We start from the raw sequence: 22,749 nt of genomic DNA, 5'->3' as shown, positions 1-22,749 counted from the left end.
GGCCCATAACATGTGCTGAAGGTCTGCCTTCAGAAGTGAACATTTTGGGCATGACTTAAAGTTACTACTTCCATATCTATGTCCTTTTTCAGGAGTAAAATAGGTCATGTATAACAATTTCAAATGAGATTCTCTCCAGGAAGCGGAGAGAGTGGCACGAGCAGTTTCCAATATTGATTGATAGAACAGTGGGGGATCTAAGGGTTGTTTGATCAATGCACTCCACTTGTTCTGGGTTGTCTCAACATTTTTTGCTCCCTTTACTGATACCAACAATTGGTACCCACATACAATTGAGATGTGTCTCAGTTTGGCAACGGCAAGCCAATTTCCAACTTTATCCAGAGACCAGTTCCATCCATATTTATAGATGAGATTTAGGGCATAGTGTCTTGCCTGGAGGTAAGCGAAAAAAAATTTGTTTGGTATATTAAATTCCAATCTCAGCGTTTCAAATGATTTAACACATCTTCTCTCAAAATCTAAGATCTGACATATGTTGCTGAGGCCTAATATTTTCCATTTTCTGAATACTCCTTCCTGTATACCATCCCCAAACTGTGGGTTACCCAGAAACGGAATATAACGGGAAACATGATACTCTACCTCTAATGTAGTACATATCTTTTTCCATGCCAAAATAGGGTTGTAGATAGATTTTAACTTTTTAATTTGATTCGGAATCTGATTGGGATCATTATGTATCAATGCTGTTAATTTTAAAGGATAAGTTATGTTTTTTTCCAAGTCGTTATCTGTTACATAATTCTTTAAATATACCCAGTCTATAACTATACGAGCTAGAAAAGCTTGATTATATGCTCGTATATCTGGGAGCGCAAGCCCCCCATACTTCAGTGGTAGAGATAATTTTTGAAGAGAGATTCAGGGTTTTCTATTTTGCCATATAAATGATCTAAGAGTAGAATTAAGAAGATCTATGTCTTTCTTTTTGATAAAGAGAGGAATATTCTGTATCATGTATAGAAGTTTAGGTAAGAGCATCATTTTATAAGCAGCAATTCGGCCTGATAAAGATAGCGGGAAATTCTGCCAGTTTTTAAGGGATTCTTTAATTTTATTTATTATTGGAGTGAAATTAAGCGAATACCAAGTATCTAAGTCGTAAGAGATATTAATTCCCAGATATCGGAAAGAGTTATGAGCTATGTGGAAAGGAATTTCTGTTGATGAGTCTTTTGTCTGAGTGATCCAGAATAATTCAGATTTTGTATTATTAACCTGATAGCCTGAGAAGGACCCAAATTGTTGTACTATATTTAAGAGTTTAGGTATATTTAATCTTGTATTGGTCATATAAATGAGAACATCATCTGCATATAAAGCAATTTTAGACTCTTTCCTGCCCACCCTTATCCCATCGATTTGATGTCTTATATAAATGGCAAGGGGCTCTATAGCAAGATCAAAGAGGAGGGGGGAGAGAGGGCACCCCTGTCTAGTACCACGATGTAATTCTATATCCTGTGATAAGTTTCCATTGACCAATAATTTTGTGGTAGCAATTCGATAGAGATTGCTAACAAACTTAGTAAAATTTTCTTTCAGTCCAAAATTATTTAAGGTATGAATGAGATGATCGTGGTGGACTGAGTCAAAAGCTTTTTGGGCATCTATTGATATTATTGCCTTATCAGGGGTGTCCTCTCTCTCCCCCCCCTCTCGAAGATGCAGCTCTCTAAAATAGTCGATAAGAAGGAACAGTTCACGTATTTTTGAGGCAGAGTTTCTGCTCTGTATGAACCCAGCTTGATCTGTATGGATAATAGGAGGTAATATGGTTTGGAGTCTATGGGCTAATATTGAGGTTAAGATTTTATAGTCGGTGTTGAGTAATGCTATAGGTCTATATGATTCCTCTTTTGTTGGGTCCTTCCCAGGCTTCAGTACCAAGGTAGTATAAGATGCAGAAAAACCATGTGTTGGATCCTTTCCTTCTATATATAAATAATTAAATAGAGTAGTTAAATATGGTGTGATAGTATTATTTAGAGCTTGGTAAAATTCGTTCGGTAGTGCGTCTGGGCCTGGGGCTTTATTGTGTGGCAATTTTGAAATTACTCTAGATACTTCTATTTCAGTAATTGGGGCATAGAGATCCTGTAGGTTCTCATGATGTAATGTGGGGAAAGTAATTTCGTTCCAAAATTGATCACGTGTCTGTATATTAGACTTTCTTAAAGAGTATAGATCAGAATAATATTTAAAGAATAATTGTGTAAGTTCTTCAGTCGTATTGACTGTTTGTGCTCCCGTGTTTATATACTCTATCAATTGGGATCCTCTTTCAATTTTGAGAAGTTTAGCTAGCAATTTACCCGTTTTATTGCCAAATCGATATAACTTTGACTGAACCCTGGCATCTTTCTGTGTTGTTTTGTAAAGCAAGAATGAGTCTCTATTTTGTAAAGCTGAGGTATATTTGGCCCAGCTTTGAGAGGAATTTAAAATTAAATGAAGATTATATGCGTTAGAAACTGCTCTTGCCAGCTCCCCCTCTCTTTGCTTAAGTTTTTTAGTTCTATTTACATTATATGCTATAATTTCCCCTCTTAACACTGCTTTAGCCGTCTCCCAGAATAGGAGAGGGCGTGAGATGTAGTCGCGGTTCAATAAAGCATAATCTTTAAATTTGGCTTCCAACCAGTTTTTAAATTTAAGATCTGTGGCAAGGAATGTTGGAAAAAAAAATCGTCTATTTGTTTGCCCACTATTATATGGTTGAAGATCTAAACAAATTGGGGCATGATCTGAGATAACTATTGGAAGTATTTGAGCCCTCACCTGCGACTTACATAGTCTCTCGTCCACTAAGAGAAGATCTATCCTTGAGAGAGACTTATGTGCCTTTGAAAGGCACGTATACTCTCGAGAATCAGGATTTTGGAGTCTCCATATATCACAAACTTTTAGGTTAAGCATTATTCTAGAGAAGAGTTTTGATTCTAATTTATCTCTTTTGGTTCTTTTTAACGCACGATCCTGTCTTAGCCTGTCCAGCAGGCATTTAGGGGTCATATTGAAGTCTCCACCCAATATCAGATATCCCTCAGCACATGTCATGAGCCTGTTTTGTAGTACTTCCCAAAAGGGTACATTAAAAACATTTGGGGCATAGATGTTACAGAGTGTATATAACGTGTTATCTATTTTAATTTTTAAAATTATGTATCTCCCTTCGGTATCTTTTTCTGTTTGTATTACCTGGTACTTAACATTTTTGCTTATCAAGACAACAACTCCCCCTTTCCTCCTAGTACTTGGAGAGAAAAAAACCTCTTGGACCCATGTAGATTTAAGCTTGAGGACCTCTTCAGTTTTCAAATGTGTTTCTTGTAGGAGTGCAATAGAGGTATTAATTCTCTTCAAGTAGGTTAATATGGTTTTTCTTTTAATGGGGGACGTGAGGCCACCTATATTCCATGAAGTGACTTTAATTCTACTTGGCATGTTCATTATTTGTTAAACATATCAAAGAAAAAGAAAAAGAAAAAAAAAAAAAAAAAAAAAAAAAAGGGAAAAAAGGAGGGGTTAGAGGGAGGGAGGGACCGTGTTTGAGAGAGCTGAACCTTTCAATTCTCTCATTACCCTTCTTGGAAGAGTCCATGTTTATATTCAGTAAGAGATTAAATTTACTATAATATCCCTATAAGCTATAATCTATTAATCTGAGGGAAATTTTTGAGCGTAAAATTTTCCAGCTTCCGCTGGAGTATCAAAAACAATTGATTGATTTTCTATGAATACCTTAAGTTTAGCAGGGTACAATATATTAGCCCTTATTCCCTGCTGGATAAACTTTGTGCACATTGGAGTAATTTCTCGTCTTTTATTGACTGTCTCCATTGAATAGTCTTGAAAAAATAAAATTTTCGCTTCCGCTAGAAATATGGGCTGACATTTATGATAAGATTGCAAAAATGTAAGCTTGTCCTGATAATTTAAAAATTTGACAATAATTGGTCTGGGTCTGGTATTTTTGGAAGAATAAGGAGGGCCAATTCTATGTATTCTTTCAATAAATGATTTAGGGAAGTTATCTGTAATTTTTAGGAGCTGTGGGAGTGTTACCATAAGTAGTTTGAATAGATCTTCATATTGTCTGTCTTCGGGGACACCTATTATTCTAAGATTGTTTCTACGTGCCCGATTCTCTAGGTCTTCTATTTTCGTTTGTAATTTTAAGATGGTATTACTTGAGGTTTCGGTTTTGGCATTATACTCAATCATGTTATCCTCAAGGTCAGATATCCTCTGTTCTGCCTCCGTAAGCCTACTTGCAAATTGTCTGACTTCTGATGTTAGATGGATTATATCTGCTTTAATCTCGTTTCTTAAGATTTCGAATTTAGGTGAAAGAACTTCTGATATTCTTTGAACTAAGGATTGAATATCTATAGGTTCAGATAATGTTTGAGTGTTACTTGTGTGTGATTGTGATTCAACGGTAGGGTCTACGGAAACCTTATTCCGTTTATCTCTTGGTTTAGCCGCCATTGGGGGAGGTGTATTTTTGGAGTGAGGGTGTATAAATTTATCCATGTGATTGTGTTCCTGTAATAGTGCAGGATGTGTCAGTGATCAGTGAGGAGGATAAGAGAGAGAAAAAAAAAAAAAATTTCCTTTCCCTTTTCTTTTCCCCTCTCCAATCCCCCCTCTACCTCTTTTTGTGAGTCTATTCCTCTTCTCTACTTATGAGGGATAGAGGGGAAGAGTGTAGGGTGTGAGGTGTGTGGGATGTGAAAAAATCAACAATCGTGAGGAAGTGCATTAGTGTAGGGGCGGTGGAAATAAAATAAAACAGTGTGGAATAAAAATCAGTGTTTGCAGTTATCTCTGTTGTGTATTCTTTATCCTTAATTTAAGAGTTTTACCTCTTTAGCTAAATTAAATCTTAATGGCCCTTTCGAAAATGGAGGATAGCTATATGCTATTGTATATAAGAATTAGATATATTCAATTTATATTGCTTTCCAATAATATTTGTATAAACAGGGGCATTATTTCAGTAGTTTGTGATCTTTTTAAGGAAGCAGAACCGTCTTCCTGGAGACCTTTTTGTTTATCCCATAGGGACACAGGATACAATCCTGAAGTTTATAATTTTGTATAGTGTCAGGATTTACCCTTATATAAAATTCCAAAAAAAGAAAGAAAAAAATAAAAAAAAAAATAAAAAAATATTCAATTGCTTTTTGATAGCAGGGCTACAACTATCTTATTTTGTGAACCTTGCCCTTGCAAGAAGTACCAATTACAGTCCTAGCAGTTATTTTTCGAACAATATCAAAAATTATATTGATGTGAGACCTTAGTTCTAAAAAAAAAAATTTTTAACTTGTAATTTTTATCTCTTACTTCGCCTGCTAGTAACTTATAATTTATTCATGCAAGCAAATAGAGTTCCTTGGCCTTTTGCACTTAAACCACGGTATGTTAAAGAAAAAGGCAGGGTTTATACATATAGAGATATCTAGCCTTTATAGTCAACCTTATTTGTATTGGAGACCTTTTATGTTAACCATGCTATATAATTTAAGGCAAGAATTTGCACTCAGGGGATACAACGAGATATGTAGCAGTATATGATAGGTAATTGTTAATATATAGTTGTTTCTATTATATTCCCTCTATTTTTACCAGACTTAGAATTACTTTTTAAACTTGCTTTTACAAGAATACAGAGATAATATCATCAGTTTTGTGCATATCAAATTTTTTGTGCATACATGAAGAGTCCAATGAATTTTGGAAGGAAAATAATGAAAATAGCAGCAACATAATTAGCTACTTTACCAGTTCCAGCTCTTAACTGCAGATAGTTCGTAGTAAGATCAGGCTCTTCTTAGCAAACTGTTCCCCCTGCGCATCACCGGTGTAGGGGGGAGCGTGCTTCGGGGTGTGTGACAGTAATAGCCTCCTTAATATGAGCAGAGTCCTGGAAGAGATACACACCCCGGGGTTCGTCTGCGGCAGGTAGTGAAGAAGAAGCCGATACACGCCAGGATCGTGTCACAGTGGCTGTCAGGTAAGAGCGTCCAGTCCGGCCAAGTCTCAGGAACTCCTTCCTGCCTCAATACAGAGCACTTGGATCCATCTGAGATATTCCCAGAGGGCGGATTAAACTGTGCAGGAGGGCAGAGCCCGATAGGCAGAAACAAGGCGTCTCTCAACAGGTGTACCAGCAAGTAAGTAGAAAGACAGCTTTTTGTAGTAGGCTTTCAGCGTGCACAGAAACCTTCAATTGTTTGCTTATCTCACTGAGCATTTACTTTAGGGGAAATGTTTAATGCCGAGATGGGAACAGAGCCCTGCAAGAGATACACATCCCGGGGTTCGTCTGCGGCAGGTAGTGTAGAAGAAGCCGGTGCACGCCAGGATCGTGTCACAGTGGCTGTCAGGTAAGAGCGTCCAGTCCGGCCGAGTCTCAGGAACTCCCTCCTGCCTCAATACAGGGCACTTGGGTCCATCTGAGATGTTCTCGGAAAACTGTGCAGGAGGGCAGAGCCCGATAGGCAGGAACAAGGCGTCTCTCAACAGGTGCACCAGCAGGTAGGTAAAAAGGCAGCTTTTTGTAGTAGGTTTTCAGCGTGCACAGAAACCTTCAATTGTTTGCTTATCTCACTGAACATTTACTTTAGGGGAATTGTTTAATGCCAAATGACAAAGAAACTTCCAATTGCTGCAGCATGCAGTTATAGTGCAATGTCTTGGCACTAGAAGAATTCCAGCAGCGGTATGTTTCACGCTGGACAAGCCATCCAGGGTTAGTGGTTTAGGCGGGAGTAACTCGCCAAGAGCTTGTAGGGTGGATAGATCAGCACAGGTGCAGCGTGTGTCCTCACACCTGGACTCCTCCCCCGGAACTCTAGATTGTGCAATTTTAAACAACTTCCCCACCAGAGCATGCCATTTTAAACAACTTTCCAATTTACTTCCATTAACAAAATGTGCACAGTCTTTTTATATTTAAACTTTTTGAGTCACCAGCTCCTACTGAGCATGTGCAAGAATAAGTGTGTATGCATTTGTGAATGGCTGTCACATGGTACGTGTATGCATTTGTGATTGGCTGATGGCTGTCACATGGTACAGGGGGAGTGGAAAAAGACATAACTTTTAAAATTGTCAGAAAAAAAATCTACTACTCATTTGAAGTTCAGACTAAGTGCTATTGCATTGTCTTGTTATCTTGCATTTGTTGATTATGCAAATCTACTCTGTTGACTGGTCCTTTAAATTTACTGCTTGGGAAAGAAACAAATTGCTCTGTGAATTACGTCCAAGAATTTCTGCAGTAAAATAAGATCTCCAGTCCTGAGCCATAATGAATTACATTTCCCAATATGGATAAAGCATGTGATCAGATGCTACCTTCATTCACAACTCCTGAATGCCACATCAGCCATGTTTGTCTGTACACTTAAGGCTGTGACACACTGCAAGCGGAGCGGTGCGCAGCGTGTAGATGCAGCTGTGCGCGCTCACTGTGTCCTGCCTTTTCATCTCTGAGCACTCTGCTGCGTCAGGTCGCATAGCTGAGCACTCAGAGATGAAATAATTGAACTTCAGAAGCGATGCGACGCGGTGCGAAGCAGCTGCATCGCCTCGTGCCGCATCGCTTGCAGTGTGTCACAGCCTTTATGAGTTACACTTGCTGCAGGGAGGAACACGAATAGTGCTGTCTAGGGACACAATGTATGTTCCTCTCTGCATACCCTGCAACATGTGTAACTCATAACTGACCAGGAAAACATAGCTAAAGGGGAAAACTGAATCTGAGCAAGACAACTAGTGAGCCAATGTATTGAGGATCGGGTGGACTTTAACTGTGTATTTAAGAAATGGACGGATATGAAACTATAACACTGGTTTATAGGATATTATCTAGACCATCACCCTGTGTAATTATTCATTATCATAAAACAATAATGAAAATGGATAGAGCATATTAATGCTAAAGGGGACATAAACGAGCCTTTGAAAACTGTGTTATTTGCTTTTCCAAAGCCAAATTATAAATAAGAATCTGCTAAACATGACATGAGTTAAAGGGATACAGAACAAACATTTAAACATTATGTCACCTCTAAACACATCCATTAAAAAAATAGAAAAAGAAAAAAAATACGAATTAGTAGAACAATCACAACGGATATTAGTACACTAGTTTAAAGGGACAGTCTACAATACAATTTTTATTGTTTTAAAAAGATAGATAATCCCTTTATTACCCATTCCCCAGTTTTGCATAAGTTATAATAATGTACTTTTTACCTCTAGGATTACCTTGTATCTAAGCATCCCATGAGCCCCCTGATCACATGACTGACTATTTAAAATCTGTTGAGTTGCATTTAGTACTGTGTTGTGCTAACTCTTAACTCCTCGGGCGTGAACACATAGTTCATGTGGGCCATATAAATAACAATCAGTCTCCTGTTGTGAAAAGCAAATACAAAAGCATGTGATTAAGAGGCTGTCAATAGAGCCTTTGAAACAGACATAAATGTAGAGGTTTAAATGTTATAAAAGTATATTAATACAACAATCAATGTTGGTTGTGCAAAACTAGGGAATGGGTAGTAAAGGCGTTATCTATCTTTTTAAACAATAACAATTGTTGTGTAGACTGTCCCTTTAAATATAAATTTTAAATGGCTTTGATAAATTTTTTCAGGAAAAAAAAATAAATTGTGCATGTTTTTTTAAAATTTGTATAGCATATATTTAAGCATCTTTTTTTTTTTTTTTTTTAACAAGTATAAAGTTTATAATAAAATTATACCCTTGCACTTCCCATTTTACAAATGTCTTCCCCTTATTGTTCCTGAAGAATATATTCATGGATTGTGAAATCGTATGGTCTCTATATTGTGTCAGGCATAATAGGTTTATTCCACTATTTCTATGAGCTAAAATGATTTTTAAGAACAAGATGAAAATATTGAGAATAAAATTATTTGTCCACAAAATTCTATAGCTGCATTGTCATTTTTATTTTGTGAACAGGTACAAATCCCCAAATGATGTTGCAGAGAGAGTTTATGAAGCTGTGGTTTAAACTGCTGCTGCATAAATATCAGTTGCGGGCTCAAATGAGCGAGCCTGCAACCGATCGGGGCATTCGCCTCGTCAAATCTTGCCCTATGTATGTAGGGGTGTGCATTCGGTAGTATCCAAATGCAGACGAAGGCGGCAGCTGCTCGCTGCATTTTGCTCTCTTCTGAGCCGCATTTATTCTTGTGAAAGTAATGCTAAGGACCTATTAAAGCTAAAACAGATTTATTGCAGAACAGGTGAGACAAGCGCAGACTCATTTCTGCACTGATGTTTTGCGTTTATCCTGTACCTGCTGTAAGAGCCAATGGGGAGAACGTTCTGAGGATGTGCTAATTTCCGCAACACAGTATTCTTTAAAAAGAAAGTTACTGGAATCTTTAATTCTGGATCCACATTGAACAGATCAACTTCAAGTACAAGGACTAGCCACCATTTATCGTACACATAACTCACGTAATAGTTTATCTTGGTAAATCATGGATAGGAAATTCTGCTCAACTTGAAGCCTAAAACTGTTTATTAGAATGATTTAATTTTCTAAGTTTCAACGGGTTTTTCAAATCAAGGCTGAAGTCATTTATCAGCTTCCTCTATGGTCTCTTTAGAACAGTAACAAAAAGTAAATTAATTTGATATTTAACCAACAATAATCATGCATTTCTGAAGGTGTGACAATGTGATTGGTTACGGTACACTGAACACTTGCTTTTGCCACCAACCACTCCACAGTACCACCAACACCATCACATGGACCTTTGCCATAAGAAGTGGCAAATAAGTACCCCTCTTCTTTTAAACCAAAGCCTTGTTTTTGGTGGTAGAATGAGTAAGAGAAAGTAGAGATACACACAGGCACAGTGCTTTACAAACAGATATCTAGCACGACAATAAAGTTTAGTTTATTTTGAATCTGAGAAAGAAGAATTACTCACCATTTTCTACATAGGGATGAAACGGGAGGACTAGTGCCAGAATGACTCTGCCCCGGGTTGGCTCCAGCATGCTTCTCATCTCCTTCAGTAAGGTCACTGGCTGATGGCAACGGTCAAGTAGATTTAAGCAGCTAATGACATCGTACTGAAATCCAGTTCTTTGCCACTCATCTATGTTGAGCACTCTAGAAACAGGGGAGTGGATCCAATAAATACAGGCAGATGATTGCATAATAGTTCATTTATATCTGTCATCAACTGGCCTCAGCAGCAGGAGAGATAACATGGTAGCACCCTTTACTTTATAGAGATATCTCTCTCTAATCTATCTATATATCCAGGTATCGTTCTATAGCTACTTCTATCTCTGAATATTTACATTGGGTGTTATTAAAAAACAAACACATTATATACAAAACACATATATACAAAAATAACGTTAAAAATAGTAAACAATCAAAATACAATAAAATGTTTTATATTCAGCCACTATCTGTAATGTGAACATTTTTCTCAAAGATATTCATTTATCCCTTGTCATTGGCGCTGTCAATATTTGAACAAGTATTTATTAAAATAATAAAAAAATCCCCTAGAAATGTGTACAATCGATTACAATCCACACAATGCGTTTCTGGGCTCCTCCCCCTTCCAATCGCACACCTGAGGAAGGGGGAGGAGCCCAGAAACACGTTGTGTGGACTGTTATACCAGGCCCGGCAAGCAATGTTATTGTCTTACCATATAGTGCTTTTAGTAGTTATTGATTAAAGTCAAGTGACTTACTCTTTTTTTTTTTTTTAGCCACTTTGTTAGCGATTGATTTTACACATTTCTGTGAGATTTATTATTTTAATAAATACGTATTATTCATTTATTCCTTGTCGTTGACGCTGTCAGTATTTGAAAACACACACACAAACATATTTTAGGAGCCATGGCTACCTGGCTGCTGGTATTTGTCGTGCTTTGCCTAACCACATTTTGTTAATAACATGTTTTTGCTAGCTTGTAGCCTGTTTGTGTATATGACTCTGTATTACAACAAGCAGGGTAAGAAAAAACTGCTTTTGCAAGGGGTCATGAATTAAGCTAAACATTGTCTTCATAATTTCCTTTTCTTTTCCCTGTTGGTCCTCAGAAACAGCTGCTTGTTGACTGAATGATTTATAGTGAACATATGTTAGTAAAATAAAGACGTATTACTTAATAAAAAAAAAAAAAAAAAAAAAAAAAAAAAAAAAGGATATATTTTTATTTTTAAGTTCGTGAAAAACTATTCGGTAGTTTATACTTTCAAAACAGTATTGTTTGTGCACAAAAAATTGTTTGTTTGTACAAGGGTGACTCAGGAATTTCTTTATTTAAATGTGCATAATAAAACATTAATGAAATTACAGTATTTTGTTAATGGAATCACTGTATAAAATACTAAAATTATGCAAAATGAGAATTGTTGACCTTACAGCACATCCCAGGTTAAAGAGGTACAAAAAAGTTCTGTTTGAGATATACATTTGTGTTATAAGTTAATTATTTTCTTCACTAAAAGATAGTTTGAATACCATTTTACTTACCACATGTCATGTGTTACTGCTATGTGCCTAGCCATCCCTAAACTATGTAATGTGATGCTGTTATATATAAGTGCATATCTACGCTATGCTTTAAGACCTAATGAGAATTAGATGGCTTCCATTAGAGAACTCCATACTAAATGTTGCTATACTGCCACATTATTAAACCTGAGATTGGAACACAATTACCAAGTCTCATTTTAGGACCTTTTTGTAGTATCATATATTTATAAAATATTTTACCAGGAAGGATACATTGAGATTTCTCTCGTTTTCAAGTATGTCCTGGGACCACAAAAACAGAATTTATGCTTACCTGATAAATTACTTTCTCCAACTGTGTGTCCGGTCCACGGCGTCATCCTTACTTGTGGGAATATCTCTTCCCCAACAGGAAATGGCAAAGAGTCCCAGCAAAGCTGGCCATATAGTCCCTCCTAGGCTCCGCCCACCCCAGTCATTCGACCGACGGACAGGAGGAAAAATATAGGAGAAACCATATGGTACCGTGGTGACTGTAGTTAGAGAAAATAATTCATCAGACCTGATTAAAAAAACCAGGGCGGGCCGTGGACCGGACACACCGTTGGAGAAAGTAATTTATCAGGTAAGCATAAATTCTGTTTTCTCCAACATTGGTGTGTCCGGTCCACGGCGTCATCCTTACTTGTGGGAACCAATACCAAAACTTTAGGACACGGATGAAGGGAGGAAGCAAATCAGGTTACCTAAACGGAAGGCACCACGGCTTGCAAAACCTTTCTCCCAAAAATAGCCTCCGAAGAAGCAAAAGTATCAAATTTGTAAAATTTGGCAAAAGTGTGCAGTGAGGACCAAGTCGCTGCCTTACATAACTGGTCAACAGAAGCCTCGTTCTTGAAGGCCCATGTGGAATCCACAGCCCTAGTGGAGTGAGCTGTGATTCTTTCAGGAGGCTGCCGTCCGGCAGTCTCGTAAGCCAATCGGATGATGCTTTTAAGCCAAAAGGAAAGAGAGGTAGAAGTCGCTTTTTGACCTCTCCTTTTACCAGAATAGACGACAAACAAAGAAGATGTTTGTCTGAAATCTTTTGTAACCTCTAAATAGAATTTTAGAGCACGGACTACGTCCAAATTGTGTAACAACCGTTCCTTCTTTGAAACTGGATTCGGACATAAAGAAGGTACAACTATCTCCTGGTTAATATTCTTGTTAGAAACAACCTTTGGAAGAAAACCAGGCTTAGTACGCAAAACCACCTTATCTGCATGGAACACCAGATAAGGCGGAGAACACTGCAAAGCAGATAACTCTGAAACTCTTCTAGCAGAAGAAATAGCAACCAAAAACAAAACTTTCCAAGATAGTAACTTAATATCTATGTAATGTAAAGGTTCAAACGGAACCCCTTGAAGAACTGAAAGAACTAGATTTAGACTCCAGGGAGCAGTCAAAAGGTCTGTAAACAGGCTTGATCCTAACCAGAGCCTGAACAAATGCTTGAACATCTGGCACAGCTGCCAGTCTTTTATGTAGTAAGACAGATAAAGCAGAGATCTGTCCCTTTAGAGAACTTGCAGATAATCCTTTCTCCAAAACTTCTTGTAGAAAGGAGAGAATCTTAGGAATTTTTATCTTATTCCATGGGAACCCTTTGGATTCACACCAACAGATATATCTTTTCCATATTTTATGGTAAATCTTTCTAGTTACTGGTTTTCTGGCCTGAACTAGAGTATCTATCACAGAATCTGAAAACCCAAGCTTTGATAGGATCAAGCGTTCAATCTCCAAGCCGTCAGCTGGAGGGAGACCAGATTTGGATGTTCGAATGGACCCTGAACAAGAAGGTCCTGTCTCAAAGGTAGCTTCCATGGTGGAACCGATGACATATTCACCAGGTCTGCATACCAAGTCCTGCGTGGCCACGCAGGAGCTATCAAGATCACCGAGGCCCTCTCCTGTTTGATCCTGGCTACCAGCCTGGGAATGAGAGGAAACGGTGGAAATACATAAGCTAGGTTGAAGGTCCAAGGTGCTACTAGTGCATCTACTAGAGTCGCCTTGGGATCCCTGGATCTGGACCCGTAGCAAGGAACCTTGAAATTCTGACGAGACGCCATCAGATCCATGTCTGGAATGCCCCATAATTGAATCAACTGGGCAAAGATCTCCGGGTGGAGTTCCCACTCCCCCGGATGGAATGTCTGACGACTCAGATAATCCGCCTCCCAGTTTTCCACTCCTGGGATGTGGATCGCAGATAGGTGGCAGGAGTGATCCTCCGCCCATTTTATGATTTTGGTCACTTCTCTCATCGCCAGGGAAGTCCTTGTTCCCCCCTGATGGTTGATGTAAGCAACCGTCGTCATGTTGTCTGATTGGAATCTTATGAATCTGGCCTTTGCTAGTTGAGGCCAAGCCCTGAGAGTATTGAATATCGCTCTCAGTTCCAGAATGTTTATCGGGAGAAGAGACTCTTCCCAAGACCATAGCCCCTGAGCTTTCAGGGAGTCCCAGACCGCGCCCCAGCCCAATAGACTGGCGTCGGTCGTGACGATGACCCACTCTGGTCTGCGGAAGCTCATTCCCTGGGTCAGGTGATCCTGGGTTAGCCACCAACGGAGTGAGTCTCTGGTCTTCTGATCTACTTGAATCACTGGAGACAAGTCTGTATAGTCCCCATTCCACTGTTTGAGCATGCACAGTTGTAATGGTCTTAGATGAATTCGTGCAAAAGGAAATATGTCCATTGCTGCAACCATCAACCCTACTACTTCCATGCACTGCGCTATGGAAGGACGTGGAACAGAATGAAGAACTTGACAAGTGCTTAGAAGTTTTGATTTTCTGACCTCTGTCAGAAAAATCCTCATTTCTAAGGAATCTATTATTGTTCCCAAGAAGGGAACTCTTGTTGACGGAGACAGAGAACTTTTTTCTATGTTCACCTTCCATCCGTGTGATCTGAGAAAAGCTAGAACGATGTCTGTATGAGCCTTTGCTTTTGACAGGTACGACGCTTGTATTAGAATGTCGTCCAAGTATGGTACTACTGCAATGCCCCTCGGTCTTAGAACCGCTAGAAGGGACCCAAGTACCTTTGTGAAAATCCTTGGAGCAGTGGCTAACCCGAATGGGAGGGCCACAAACTGGTAATGTTTGTCCAGAAAGGCAAACCTTAGGAACTGATGATGTTCTTTGTGGATAGGAATATGTAGGTACGCATCCTTTAGATCCACGGTAGTCATAAATTGACCTTCCTGGATAGTGGGTAGAATCGTTCGAATGGTTTCCATCTTGAACGATGGTACCCTGAGAAATTTGTTTAGGATCTTCAAATCCAAAATCGGTCTAAAGGTTCCCTCTTTTTTGGGAACTACGAACAGATTTGAATAAAATCCCATTCCTTGTTCCTTTATTGGAACTGGGTGTATCACTCCCATCTTTAGCAGGTCTTCTACACAATGTAAGAACGCCTGTCTCTTTATTTGGTTTAAGGATAAGTGAGACATGTGGAACCTACCCCTTGGGGGTAGTTCCCTGAATTCCAGAAGATCACCCTGAGAAACTATTTCTAGTGCCCAGGGATCCTGAACATCTCTTGCCCAAGCCTGAGCAAAGAGAGAGAGTCTGCCCCCTACTAGATCCGGTCCCGGATCGGGGGCTACTCCTTCATGCTGTTTTGTTAGCAGCAGCAGGCTTCTTGGCCTGCTTACCCTTGTTCCAGCCTTGCATCGGTTTCCAGGCTGGTTTGGGTTGTGAGGCATTACCCTCTTGCTTAGAGGATGCAGAATTAGAGGCCGGTCCGTTCCTGAAATTGCGAAAGGAGCGAAAATTAGACTTATTCTTGGCCTTGAAAGGCCTATCTTGTGGAAGGGCGTGGCCCTTTCCCCCAGTGATGTCTGAGATAATCTCTTTCAATTCTGGTCCAAATAGAGTTTTACCTTTGAAAGGGATGTTAAGCAATTTTGTCTTGGATGATACATCCGCTGACCAAGACTTTAGCCAAAAGCGCTCTGCGCGCCACAATTGCAAACCCTGAATTTTTCGCCGCTAATCTAGCTAATTGCAAAGCGGCATCTAAAATAAAAGAGTTAGCCAACTTAAGTGCGTGAACTCTGTCCATAACCTCCTCATATGGAGTCTCTCTACTGAGCGACTTTTCTAGTTCTTCGAACCAGAACCACGCTGCTGTAGTGACAGGAACAATGCACGAAATAGGTTGTAGAAGGTAACCTTGCTGTACAAAAATCTTTTTAAGCAAACCCTCCAATTTTTTATCCATAGGATCTTTGAAAGCACAACTATCCTCGATAGGAATAGTAGTGCGCTTGTTTAGAGTAGAAACTGCCCCCTCGACCTTAGGGACTGTCTGCCATAAGTCCTTTCTGGGGTCGACCATAGGAAATAATTTCTTAAATATAGGGGGGGGGGGGGGAACAAAAAGGTATGCCGGGCTTTTCCCACTCCTTATTTACTATGTCCGCCACCCGCTTGGGTATAGGAAAAGCGTCGGGGTGCACCGGAACCTCTAGGAACTTGTCCATCTTGCATAATTTCTCTGGAATGACCAAGTTGTCACAATCATCCAGAGTAGATAACACCTCCTTAAGCAGTGCGCGGAGATGTTCTAATTTAAATTTAAATGTCACAACATCAGGTTCAGCTTGTTGAGAAATTTTTCCTGAATCTGAAATTTCCCCATCTGACAAAACCTCCCTCATGGCCCCTTCAGATTGGTGTGAGGGTATGACAGAACAATTATCATCAGCGCCCTCCTGCTCTTCAGTGTTTAAAACAGAGCAATCGCGCTTTCTCTGATATGTAGGCATTTTGGATAAAATATTTGCTATGGAGTTATCCATTACAGCCGTCAATTGTTGCATGGTAATAAGCATTGGCGCGCTAGATGTACTAGGGGCCTCCTGCGTGGGCAAAACTGGTGTAGACACAATAGGAGATGATGTAGTATCATGTCTACTCCCCTCTTCTGAGGAATCATCTTGGGCAATTTCATTATCTGTGGCAGTACTGTCCTTACTTTGTTTGGACGCTATGGCACAATTATCACACAAATTTAAATGGGGAGACACATTGGCTTTCATACATATAGAACATAGCTTATCCGAAGGCACAGACATGTTAAACAGGCATAAACTTGTCAATAAAGCACAAACACCGTTTTAAAGAGACAGTAACGGTTTTGTTCTAAATTTTAAACAGAAACACTTTATTACTGAATATGTGAAAAAGTATGAAGGAATAGTTCAAAAATTACCAAAATTTCACCACAGTGTCTTAAAGCATTAAGAGTATTGCACACCAATTTTCAAGGCTTTAACCCTTAAAATAACGGAACCGGAGCCGTTTACAAATTTAACCCCTATACAGTCCCAGCTATAGCCTTTGCTGCGACCTAACCAAGCCCAGAGGGGAATACGATACCAAATGACGCCGTCTAGAAACTTTTCCAGCTATTTTCAGATCCTCACACATGCATCTGCATGTCTTGCTCTCAAAAACACAACTGCGCAGTAATGGCGCGAAAATGAGGCTCAGCCTACAACTGGGAAGGCCCTCCCTGACTGGAAAAGGTGTCTAACATAGTGCCTGCCGTTAAAAAACGTTCCCCAAGTTTATAAATGTGAATTATCAGCATAAACATGTATAAAATGTCCAAATAAAGCAATCGATTTAGCCCATAAAAGTGTCAACCAGTTTTATAGCCCATATTAAGCCCTTTATTCTGTTTGCTTGACTAAGAAAATGGCTTACCGGTCCCCATGAGGGGAAATGACAGCCTTCCAGCATAACATGGTCTTGTTAGAAATATGGCTAGTCATACCTTAAGCAGAAAAGTCTGCTAACTGTTTCCCCCAACTGAAGTTACTTCATCTCAACAGTCCTATGTGGAAACAGCAATCGATTTTAGTTACTGTCTGCTAAAATCATCTTCCTCACACAAACAGAAATCTTCATCCTTTTCTGTTTCAGAGTACATACCAGTACTATTTTAAAATAACAAACACTTGATAGAAGAATAAAAAACTACATTTAAACACCAAAAAACTCTTAACCATCTCCGTGGAGATGTTGCCTGTGCAACGGCAAAGAGAATGACTGGGGTGGGCGGAGCCTAGGAGGGACTATATGGCCAGCTTTGCTGGGACTCTTTGCCATTTCCTGTTGGGGAAGAGATATTCCCACAAGTAAGGATGACGCCGTGGACCGGACACACCAATGTTGGAGAAACATTGCATTGATACAATAGGGTACAATAAAATACAAAAACAATAATAATACACAATATATGCAAAAATTTAACATAGAACAGGTAGGAAATATATAATCAACCATGACAGGAGCATTCTGTTTTGAGATATGTAAAGAGGGATCTCTTAAAGGATATTAGGCTTGGGGAAGGTTTGAAAGTGTGCTCTTCAGGAAAAGGAGAATCGAGCTGCTTTCTTTTTGTATTGAGGCAAGCTAAATAATGTGCTGGTACTGGATCGGAGGTGGGAATAGCCGGGGAGAGCATACTGCTCAGGTAGGATGGGAGCTTCCCAGAAAGGCTCTTAAACACAAGGCAGGAAAGATGGAGGGTGCGTCTGGATTCCAGCGTCGGCCAGTTTAGTTCTTTTAGCATGTCACAATGGTGGGTCCTGTAGTTACATTGTAGCACAAAGCGGCAGAACGAGTTATACAAATGTATTAAGTTTATTAAGGTAAGTTTGCGGTGCAGGTGCGTATACTACGTCCCCGTAGTCCATGATAGGCATTAGCATTTGCTGTATAATCTTTTCCTTTACTGTAGGGCTGAGGCAGGATTTGTTTCTGTACAGGGCACCTAATTTTGGATAAAGTTTAGATGCAAGTTTTTCTATGTGGAGGCCAAAAGATAGATTAGGGTCTAACAACATACCCAAGTATTTGAAAGAGTGGACTGCGGTCAGTGTGCAATTGGATTTTGTTTTGATGCGTAGATGGGAATTTTGTAATTTAAGTCCCGTTCCAAAGATCATTTTGACAGTTTTGTCAGTGTTTAGGAAGATCCACTTTTCTACCTCTGTAAACTGGTCTTGGAGCACTGCCTCAAGCTGCGGCAGATCAGATTTGTCTGCATAGATTACCGTGTTGTCTGCGTACATGTGTACAGTTGAGAATTTGCAGACATTAGGCATATCATTTATAAATAATGTGAATAGTAGGGGGCAGAGAATGGAACCTTGGGTAACACCACATGTGACTGGGAGAGGGAGGGAGTCACTGTTAGAAATGGAGACACATTGTGATCGATCCGATACATATGATCGAAACCCGGTTAACGGACGATCAGCAATACCAGAGTTTTTTAGTTTGAGCAGTAGTATGTCATGGTCTACTGTGACAAAGGCCTTTGCAAAATTAAGGAAAATAGCTCCAGTTAGGTCTCCTTGTTCCATGCCAGTTTGGATGTAATTGCAAACTTTTAGGAGGGCAGTTGTAGTGGAGTGATTTGGGTGAAAACCCGATTGATCAGGGGTCAGAAAGTTGGTAATACTCGCATAATTGCGTATGGACGCATTTTTTAAAGATTTTTGACAATACTGGGAGCAATGATATAGGGCGATAGTTAGAAACCAAGGTTAACTCCCCACTTTTATGAATAGGCACTACTCTTGCAGTTTTCCAGAGTTTGGGTATGTATCCAGACACCAAGGATTTGTTAATTAGGGTTGTGACAGGCTTAGCAATTGCCGGTGCACTGAGCTTCAACAGCATTGCTGGGATTTGATCAGGTCCACACTGTTTTTTTTCCTTTTTAGATTATTAAGTTGTTTCTTAATGACATTGATGGGTACAGGTCTAAAATTGAACTTCTCTATATTGGGTCTTTGCTGTTTTAGTGGGGCCTGATCCACATTTATAGTTTCAGGATGCGTGCCATTTATTTGTTTGTCAATCAGGATGGTGGAGCAGCCGAAAATTAATTGTTAAAGGCATTTGCTACTTCTTAGGGGAGTTGCAGGGTTTGGTTATCCACAATGACAGTGGAGGGTTGGGAGTGGATTGGTGGATTTTGTAAGTTATTTATGAGTTTCCAAAACTTTCTAGGGTTAGATATGTTATTGTTCAGATTTTCACAGAAATATTGGGCCCCGGCCAATTTTGTTTGTTTAGTGCATATATTTCGCCATTGTCTATATACACAGTGATCGTTCATAGAGCGAGTATGCTTGAACTTTGACCACAATGAATCCCGAAACTGGTACATCTGAATGAGGTCAGCTGTGATCCAATTTATATGCGCTCCTTTTACTCTCACCTTACGCATCGGGGCATGTAAATTCCAAACTTGTAGGAGTTCAGACTGAAAGAATTCAACTGCAGAGTCTAGATCTCGGATTAGGCTTAATCTGTGCCAAGGGAGGCTCTTGATGTCATTTAGAAATGATTGAAGATTAAATTTTTTGAAGGACCTGATGATTTTAACCTTTGGAGAGGATTTAGTTGCCTTTATTTTGCGCATGCAGTACACTAAGCAGTGGTCACTGAAATTGTTAGGGAGAACACCTTCCCTTCTGGATTCGGTCGGGAGAAGTGGAGAGAATCCAGTCGAGCAGGGTATGATTATGGCTTTTGAGGTTTATGAGAGTTGGGGACGAGATTAATTAAGTTAGCTGCAAAAGATTTAAACAGCGAGCGACAACTGTTATTTTTTGGATTCAGCCAATCAATATTAAAATCTCCAAAAACCAAAATTTCACTTTTTGGGCTTTGAGCTATGGTTTCACTAAGGAGATGTGCTATGTCAGAAATGGAATGCACAGGGGAGCTAGGTGGGCGGTAGATTCCTGCGACAATGATTGATTTACTGCACAGGATCTCAATTGTGCCAGAAAGGAAATCAAAGGTGGCAGGAGAGCTAGATTTTTGTAAGGGGGTGAACTTTGTGGAATTGTCAACATAAATTACAAGGCCGCCTCCTCTCTTTGCTCTGTCATTTCTATGGCATGAATACCCAAGTATTGCAATGGCAGAGTCGGGTATTTTTGCAGTTAGCCACGATTTGGAGATCACAATTATTTTGGGCTTGTAATGTGAACACCATGCTTGCCGTTCATCGATTTTTGGTAGTAAGCTGCGGATATTTTGGTGCACAAAGGAGAGGCCTTTTTTAGCAGGAAATGCTAGGAATGGAATTTGCTGGAGGACCAGGGTTAGACTCTACATCATTTGCAAGGGCAAGTAACATAAGGAATAGGAATTTGGACATAGTTTTTGTTTGGCCATATAGTGAATAGGATACTTTATAATTTTGTGAGGTGGGGGTAGGAGGGTTATTTTTCATAACTCTCCACCAGCACTCAGCAGATAAGTTATAGCAACAGAGCAGGCCATGGTGTATGATAATTTATTTTCCAGTTTGAGGTGTGTGCTTATGGCGGTAATGTAAGAGGGGCTGAACCATACACACACACAGTATTCTTCCCACGGTCTCTTAAGAGGGTGCACTACCCAGCTGAATTAGCCAATATTAAGCTAAATTATAAAATTATTTTTTAAATGTTTTTGCACAAATTATCATTGATTCAATTTATGAAAAATTGTGCAGTTTCTTTGTGCTCTGCATTATAAATAACAAAAAATGTTATAATATTGCAAAGTATTACACTGTCCCCCATTCCACTACTTCATAAACCCACCCGACTGGCAAACTTTTATCTGGAGAACACGGATATTTTCTATATAGATCATGTTTAGTTTAGAACTATCAGTTTGTATAATGTGCTATCCTATTCTAAACTAAATCATTTAGCTAATATAATTCATCATTATAGCGGGCGCAGCTAAGAGAGATGTAATAGTTTTTTATACCCAGTTCACTTCCTGGATGTATATTGTGCCCCAAACTCAGGTTTAGCTGTGAGTGGTCATTATTTAGTTGAAATGGCTATCATATGAGCATATGTTAACCATTTCACTACTCTGACACGTACAAAGTGACCTATATGGTAAATACCAAAATATTATTAAGTCAATAGATATCATTTGTCAAAATGCATTTAGTTATTTTTCGCTTTTAAAGCTACAGCTTTCCACAGGGCTACCTGACCACTCCAGGTAATCAATGGTAATTATTAATGCAATTGGAAAATTAAATAATAAGTCATCAGACAATGGTGATTAATTATCCAACTGTCCATAAGGAGCACACCCATATATTTCTGTTTGCTTTAGGACTACATGACATGATGATTTATAGAAAAGTAAAAAAATTAACATGCATGGTTTAGATAGAACATGCAATTTCTATATAAAATCTTTCTAAATGTAGCAATGTTAAACATTGCTGCAAACACTGCTACTGAGCTAAAAGACACACACACACACTTCTAAACTCCTAGAGCATATCTTGGTTTACTGTTCAACAAAGGATACCAAGAGAGCAAAGCAAATTTGATAAGTAAAGTAGAATGTTATTTAGAATTGTATGCTCTATCTGAATAATAGAAACTTAATTTTGACTTTACCTTCAATTTAAAGGATCTATGTACGCTAGCTGAAACTAATCAGAATATGACTATTAAGCCTATCTATTCACACGTTATCAAATACACACAGTAAATGTATGACGCGGCACCAGTGGCGTATTTTGGCCTAGGCAAACAAGGCACTTGACTAGAGCGACGATATGGAGGGGCAGCACTTTTAAAATCTTACTACACAAACATATACATTCACACTGTACTACACACACTATATATATATATATATATATATATATATATATATATATATATATATTTATTATTCGTAGTTAGGTGTATGCAATCTCACCATCAAGCGATAACAGCCAGGGTGCTATGGAGAGTTTCAATAAGTTCAAATATTAAGCACTCACTGGTCTTCAGCCGTCTGTGTTTAAATAAGTATTTATTTGTGTGACGTTTCGGGACAAAACACAGTCCCTTCCTCTGACAAACAACCGTGGAAAATGACAAACCTTTAAAGGCAAGTGAAAACCGTCCCCTTCATCTCAGCCAATCATGGCTGTCCTTGTGCAAAGACAGAAAAAAGCAATGATTCTGATAGGCTAACAACGTGTTCATGAATCTAAAACAATTGTATATTATAGTGTACCCAATTCAAAGGATTAACCAGTGTAATATTGTAAATGTGTATATCGATAT

General features: G+C 39.1%; 1 protein-coding gene across 3 annotated transcripts in view; it reads right to left on the bottom strand.

Annotated features, from left to right (window-relative positions):
* The window catches only part of METTL9 (methyltransferase like 9), a 107,958-nt gene that overhangs the window by 71,555 nt on the left and 13,654 nt on the right, over window positions 1–22,749 (bottom strand). For all 3 annotated transcript variants that reach the window (XM_053694857.1, XM_053694858.1, XM_053694859.1), the window contains one exon: window positions 10,017–10,201. In XM_053694857.1, the coding sequence (XP_053550832.1) occupies window positions 10,017–10,201 (185 nt within the window). The remainder of the gene's footprint in view (window positions 1–10,016; window positions 10,202–22,749) is intronic.

This window comes from Bombina bombina, chromosome 11 (genome assembly GCF_027579735.1).
Source record: "Bombina bombina isolate aBomBom1 chromosome 11, aBomBom1.pri, whole genome shotgun sequence".
Classification (NCBI taxonomy): domain Eukaryota; kingdom Metazoa; phylum Chordata; class Amphibia; order Anura; family Bombinatoridae; genus Bombina; species Bombina bombina.
This window is presented reverse-complemented; position numbering and strand designations above follow the sequence as displayed.